General features: G+C 31.9%; 1 protein-coding gene across 1 annotated transcript; it reads left to right on the top strand.

The window, feature by feature from the left end:
- The first annotated feature begins 1,254 nt into the window (after positions 1 to 1,254).
- On the top strand, positions 1,255 to 4,921 carry LOC124895284 (26S proteasome regulatory subunit 10B homolog A-like). Its single transcript, XM_047405726.1, has 5 exons — positions 1,255 to 1,299; positions 1,755 to 1,946; positions 2,025 to 2,090; positions 3,204 to 3,308; positions 4,850 to 4,921. Exons 1-5 carry the CDS (start codon positions 1,255 to 1,257, stop codon positions 4,919 to 4,921), a joined length of 480 nt encoding a protein of 159 aa, XP_047261682.1.
- The last annotated feature ends 2,563 nt before the right edge of the window (positions 4,922 to 7,484 follow it).

Raw genomic sequence — 7,484 nt, 5'->3', positions numbered from 1 at the left:
TTCTAATTCATAATCTATATAATCTATTTGCATATATTTTGTATTTTCTATCTTTATTTCTGATATTTTTTCTTTTTTGGGTTTTTAGGCATTTTACAATCTTTAGCTAAATGTCCTAGCTTTTCACAATTATAAAAAGTACATTCTTTTATATATTTCTTTTTCCTATATGGTCTTTTATGTTTATAATTTTTTACATAATATCTTTTTCTTGGTTTCTTATATTTATATGTTATTAATGTTTTTTTTATTTTTATTTCTTCTCTATATTTTAACATAGATTTCTATATCATTGTTGTAAAAAAATTTATTCTTGCCCCTAGGGTATCTACTATTTTTGTTGCATCCCAACTCTTTATTATTTTTGAACTAAACGGTTCATGTAATTTACTAAAAAATAATCCTCTTACTTTTTTACTTTCTTCTATATTATATGTTCCTTTATAGTAGTATTCTTTAAATGCGCAGGTATATTCATGTATATAGCACATATTACATACTGCTAGTTTTAACATTAAATTCCTATTTGTATCTTTTTCTTTGTTTTGTTCTTCTTCTGTTGTCATACTGCTAAGTTCATCTGTTATAGTTATTTCATATTTTTTCAATATGTCTATAGGTGTTAGTTTAGTTACTGTTGTTCCTTCTATTTTTTTATCGTCTTTTACTTTCTTCAGTTAAATTTAAAAATCATAATTTTGCTATTCGTATTAGTGTTCTTTCTATATATTTTGGTGTATCTGTTGCATTTATACCATTGTCTAATAATTGTTTTGCTATATATCCTATCCATAATTGTATCATTTTATCTACGTCTATTACACAATCTAAGTCTAGAGGTTATAATTTTTATTAATTATCTATTTTGGTGTCCATTTGTTATATTCATTTTTAGGTTAAATTTTTTAAACTTATCTTTATAATGATATGTAGGTTTTCTTATTTCTGATGTACTAGGTATTATATTTTCATCGTCTTCTTTATCAAGAGTATTTATTTTCGTGTTTATATTTTCTAAGTTTTCTTTATTAATTACTTCTTGTTTTTCATTCATTTCTAACTTTTCTATATTTGTTAAGATTTCTGTATATGTTTCACTGTCTTCCGAATCATAATTATCTATTTCTTCAGCATCTACTGTAATTATTTTTATTTCATTAGTTTCTAATTCTTTATTTTCTTCTTCTAATTTTTCTTTAAATTGATTTATCTCAATTAATAACCAGTGCAGACTATGAAATCTAAAGAACACTCATGGAGTTGCTCAATCAATTGGATGGATTTGACCATCTTGGAAAGGTTTGTATTGATCTTAAATGAATATTTCCATCAAAATGTGTTGGGATTTTTTCCATAGTCCATGATCTAAGATGTGCATCCTTTCATAGTCTCTCTTTGAACTCTCTAAGTTTGATTTACCTGCCTTACCAAAAAAAAAATCAATTAACTTTAATTGGGTTTGCTGATTAAGGCAGGAATGATTAGTTATTCATCATAGTACGCGATTCGAATCTGTACATAAGATGCACCATTTAAATGATTTATACTTAGATTTTCCTACGTGGGTTGGGATTGGGGGTGGGGGTGGGGAAAATCCGGGCTTAGATATTTTTTTTCCAACTATTGAAATTTTTGTTATTTCAAGCATGAAATTACTTTTTTTTAAAACTTGTAAAGAAGGGTAGAATGCATGAAATTAGGAGAGAGATATTGTTTCTTTGCCTGGCCCTATTTAATCTTCATTCTATTTTCAGGTAAAAATGAATATGGAAACAAGTAGACCCGATATTTTGGACCCAACATTTCTTCGTCCTGGTCGGTTAGACAGAAAGATAGAAATACCCTTGCCTAATGAACAATCAAGAATAGAAATCCTCAAGATCTATGCTACTGGGATCAACAAACATGGTGAAATTAGTTATGAGGATTCTATTAAGCTCGCTGAGGTTTGCTAATGATGCTAACAAGAAATTATTATACTACTTCTATTGCATCAATGTCCTGATGACTTATTTTATCCTCAGGGTTTTAATGGGGATGATATGCGTGATATTCTGTACAATCCACATCCTTCTGTAATATGTCTTGACGTTTGCTAGGTCTCCAAAACTTCACTCTCCGACCTTGAGTGAGATATTTTGCCAAAATTAATCCTATCTGTTCATGATATTCATCCACAAGCCACACTCGTAAGCTAAAGTGATATCTCTAGTTCTCCAACCCTCTTCCATAATACTATATTTATCAACTATCACCCCTTCCACAGAGCTTGTACCCCCACCCCCACCCTCCACCCTCCACCCCCCGCAAACATCCAAAGTTATTTGTCTAATAAAGCTTTATTAAAGACTTTTAAACCTTTTAATTCCAAGGTGTCCCATATTTTAGGAGATGTAACAGTCTTCCAATGCACCAAGTGAAATTTTCTTGCCCCATCTGCCTCTTTACCTAAAATTAATCTGGTTTCTTAATGTTTTTTTCTTTTACTGTCGTAACATTTACTAATTAAATATACATTATCCCCTTGAATTAGTGTAGTGCACAAGATGGCCCATTATAAAAAAAGAGTTTGATTTTTCCATGCTTCATGACCTAGAATTTTATTTTTAGTTGGTCAAGTTGAATTTTAAGCGTTTGGCGATTTCCCACCTGTTTCCCTATTGTATTATGGTTAGAAATATCATTTAGGTTCTTTTATTTTGAGAATTAACCTTTAGTTTTAGGATTCCTGAAGATTACCTATAGTTCTAAGAAAGTTCTGCACTAAATGTTAAGTTTATAAACTAACTCTTCATGATAACAATTACAAAAAGACAATGTTGAAGGGTTGAGGCCAAAGTAGGAAATAATGCTCAATAACCTTGTCACCTGGTTTCTGAGGTAGTTGGATGGACTACATACACTTAACCTCCTCAGTCTCCACTTGGTGGGAATATACTGGGTATGTTTTTGTTGTTGTTGTTGTTGACCTTATCATCGTGTTCTTTAGAAAAAGTACTAAAAAAATTAAAATGTAGAAGCAAAAGTAATGGACTATGCTTAATGCCCCTCTTTTGCCAATACTACCACGATCTGGAACTAATGAAGACAATTCTCTTAATATCTTGAACTTCAACAAAATATCTCATGTGTGCTCCTGGCTTGTGTGATCACCATCCAAAATCTTTTCCATTGAGCTTAATGCCTTGGTTGTTTTAATGCAGGCGACCAAACTTTTTGGTTTGAATTATTTCTCTAGCAATTTACATCATGTTGGCTTTCTTTGCTTTAGAGAACGAGAAATGCAGTTCATATCAGGGATGATAACGGTTTAATTTGCATTTATAATCGTAAATTTGACTAGTTAATTGTCTTGCGCTAGAAGGACATAGCATATTCTCAAAGAGCTAGTATCTTAGCTCATTAATACGTATCAAGTTTCTAGCTCAATCTGTACCATCTATGTACCTTATCATTTATACGCGTCAAGTTTCTATCATATCTGTACCATCTATGTACCTCATCATTTATTTCCTTGATATCACTTTCTTTATTACTATGTTGTCTTGAAATTTTGAAAAATGAATCACAAATGTGCATCAACTACTATGTTGAGAAGAAATGGAAGAGATTCTCTTTTCCACCATGCTAATTTACTCTGTGATATTGCCATGTGTCAGCTATTGCAGGTGTCTTGATTGATGCAACATTGGTTTTAGGAGGTGAACCTATGCTGAAAATTCTCTATATGAAGCAAGTTGAGGTGCGTACTACTACTGTAATCCTGGAGAAATAGTTGACTTTCTCAAATTAATGTATCAAATTCATTAGATTAATGTAAGCTACCAAATTGTAGGAACCAAAAATGTTTAACTCACTACTTCTGAGAGAGTCGAAACTAGGTTAATGCATTTAATTTTGAAGTTTTCCTTTTGGGGTTGTGAACGTGTTGAATAAATTAGTTGGCTTTGGTACATCAGTGGAACTGACTTATTTGAATTGTTCTGGAATTTCTACAAAAAGAAATTTACAAAAAGGTGGTGTCTGCTTCCTAAGAGACTCCTTCAATTTTGATGACTGCGAAAGAATTGTGTCAGTTGTAGTTGCAATTGTAAAGCTGCTGCCTGAAAGTTTACTGTTTGACTTGTCTTAGAGGTGGTGGTCATCCTGGCTTTCTTGTATTGTTTGTCAGCTTATTCTAAATGAAGTCATATGTGTAAAGACAATTTATTTGACTCTTCTTCTCTTGAAGTACAAAATTTCTACACAACTTATCTATTTGAATTAGATAAAAACAACTGATCTACACTAGAATAGTTAAGAAATCAATTGTACCCACATAAAGTTGTCATGATAATATCAAAGAAAAATTGTATCGGGATCTTCTATACTTAAAATATCAAATGTTCTCGCTGCAAGTTGAACTTGAAAGCTTGAAGTCCTGGGGAGTAGCCTTCTGCTCATTTAGAATTATTATCAGATCTCGGCAATGAAAAAGATCTATGATACTTATATATGTACTTGGGTGTAAAGTTTTGATAAGAAATTTCTTCTTACAATTTTTCTCAAAAATTTCAAGTCAGTTCAAGTCAGTTCAAGTCCTTGTGTTCTGGACAATTCAACTTCTTGTAATCTAAGTAAGGATATAACAGTTAGTAGAGCAAGGCAGATTTAAATAGCATAAGGTTCAGAATTGATGTTTTCATTTGGTTCTTAGAGATTTTGGGTGTTGCTTATTTTATAATCTCTAACTAGAGTTTCTTGAACTTGGTTTCTACTTATGCAAATTGTGAAAGGAATTAGAACATTATGTCTTAGATAGTAGAGTTGTATTTATTTTTAGATAAAAACTTTTGCTGATTTCTTACAGGTCATTAGTCACTGTGGACAAGATCAGAATTCTGATTGGCATCCTGCAGAGGCTGCCTTGTATTGTATATGAGCTATATCAAATTATGTTTCTGATATTGAAGCCGAAGTGATGCCACAGGTTTGAATGATGATTGAAAATTATGTCCATTCAAATTTGTTTTACTTAAGAAATTGTGTTAACTTATTTTTTTTCTTTGCTGCCTTACTATTTCAACTTGCAGATTATGTCTTTGCTTCCTAAGCTACCTCATCAGCCCCAGCAACTTCAGACAGGTAGTTAATTTTTTCCATCAAAGTGAGAGGTGATGGGATTCGTGGATATTGGTAGGGTAGGAGATTTACCTATTGGGGTATCCTTACTACCCATTTCGTGGCCTTATAACAGTCACAAACGTATAGAGGGTATTACAAATCCAAGTAGTGGTTGGATTCTAATTGATATTAGTGCCACAATCATTTTTCAGTTTCTCCTTACTCTTCATAACCAACTGTATGGATAGAATACAACAAGGAGATGATGTGATTGAGTTATTATTATCCCATATTTGTTCCAGTAGTTAGGTATAGAGTTCTAGTTAAATTTCATATGATAGTAATTAAATGGATAAACCTAATCGACAATAAGTAAATTGATGAATGAACAAGAAGTAATATAGACACCATACGACAGTCTCTTAAGTACAACATTAGAGACAAAAATGAATGTCATCATCCTTATCCTTTTTGTTGTCCCGTATCCACTATCCAAGCATTCCTTGTTAAATCTCTATATGAAGCTAGGTTCTTTATCTTGTTAAATCCTTATTCTCACCACCCACCCTGTGAAATAAACACACTGGTCCTGTATTTTGCAGTATGTCTTTTGCAGTATGGTTATTACAGAACTTTCTTCAAAACATGCTAAGAAGGCCATTGAGGTAGTATACTTGCCATCTGTTGCTCTATTACAAGTAAGTTTCCTTTCAAGATTTTATGAATGGTAAAATCAAATTGATGTCCCAATCCTAGTAGTGTGTGGCTGCTACTGAACATGGAAGCCCTCTTGTATCTTTGAATTACTGTGATATCATCAATTTTATATGGGATGACTGTTGTGTTTTTAAGTCCCAATATATCCACAATATGAGCATCACATAAATATCAATGTTAATATGGATGTGCAATTGATTTTCCTTGATTCCGTGGACACTTCAAAAGCAACTTATTGTCCCTTTGAGCAGACAGTTATCTTATCGGAGATCTACCATTGTCAAATAGGTCTATTATTTTAGTCTATTACAGTAGAAAATTTGTTGGTGAGTCTTTTGAAAACTTGTCCTCTAATTATTTACTTTGTCTCCCGCTTTGTTACCTGAGCTCTGTTAGATGGTTTATAAAAATGTACTAGAAATTTAAATATTTATATCTTCCATCCCAGTAGCTCAAAATAAGCTTGCTAATGCCATCTGCTCCACTCTTTGCAGTTGCCATCTTCGTAGATTCCTTTTAGTAATTAGATAGACTTGTGTACCTCTTTCTACAATGCGTTTATGCAAGCTAGGACTGCATTTGCATTTATTTCTCCATTGTTTTGACATTTTTTGCATATTACTTATTAATTCTCAGGCTAAGACTTAAGAGTGTCACCCAATCTGAATATATGCACATATAGACTCTTATTAATTCTTTGCTTCTTACGTATATTAAATTATTTATCAATAGTTATTAATTGTCTTTCCAATATTTTGTTCTCAGAGATTTCCGAAGATTAAAGTTACAAGTGAAGATGCAAGTTCATAGAATGCACTGGCTCATTATTATTTTGCTAAGAACAATACGTAAACTTGAACTCAAATTCTAGCTCAGGATGTTAATTGGTTAGTTTGTTTTTGTTTAGCAAATATTAAAACTATTGACATCATATAGCTCGGGATGTTAATTGGTTAAGTTTTTATTGTTTAGTAAATATTGAAACTATTGACATCATATTCTAGCTCGGGATGTCAATTGGTTGAGTTTTTTCTATTTATCAAATATTAAAACTATATTTACCATCCTTTGTTACTTTCAGTAGAAATTTTATATATTGCAACAAAATATATAAATTTTATGATTTTAGTAGCAATCTAGGACGAGTTAGATTATTCATCTCGATAGGTTAACTGAGGATGAGTGAGTTGTTCTTCTCTAAAAGTTAATTTAGGATGAGTCAGTCACTCTTCTGTAAAGATTAATCTAGGACGAGTTAGATTCTCGTCGTGATAGATTAATTTAGGACAAGGTAGTTACTCATCGGTAAAAATATTTAGCGACCAAAAAATAACTACTTTTTAAAAATGAAAATCATCTATTAGGGACGAGATATATAGTTTCTAAAAGTGTTTTTGAGACCAGATATGTTACCGTCTCTAATGACATTTAATGACTAGCTAGAGTACCTCGTCGTAAAAGACTTTTAGCGAAGGAGGCTATAAGGACGATCCGCGACTGGCATTTTCTCATCCTAAGAGATCATTTACGACCAGAATTGAACTTTTAGGGACGAGAATTCCCTTCCCTAGAGGCTATTTTTCTTGTAGTGGTTTATCTACTTGATGGTGTATAGATCCTATTGATATATGTATTCTAGACTATCTATTTGTGATTCTAAATAT

The sequence above is a fragment of the Capsicum annuum genome, unplaced genomic scaffold, assembly GCF_002878395.1.
Source record: "Capsicum annuum cultivar UCD-10X-F1 unplaced genomic scaffold, UCD10Xv1.1 ctg81044, whole genome shotgun sequence".
Lineage (NCBI taxonomy): Eukaryota > Viridiplantae > Streptophyta > Magnoliopsida > Solanales > Solanaceae > Capsicum > Capsicum annuum.
The sequence above is the reverse complement of the archived record's forward strand: the minus strand, read 5'-3'. Positions and strand labels throughout refer to the sequence as shown.

Bases quoted from the DNA above. Each gene is read 5' to 3' on its own strand.
- LOC124895284 (XM_047405726.1), top strand. From the start codon at position 1,255: ATGGAGTTGCTCAATCAATTGGATGGATTTGACCATCTTGGAAAG. The intron at 1,947-2,024 runs GTTTGCTAATGA...TTTTATCCTCAG, and splicing joins ATTCTATTAAGCTCGCTGAG to GGTTTTAATGGGGATGATAT. The intron at 3,309-4,849 runs GTTTAATTTGCA...GATTTCTTACAG, and splicing joins TCATATCAGGGATGATAACG to GTCATTAGTCACTGTGGACA.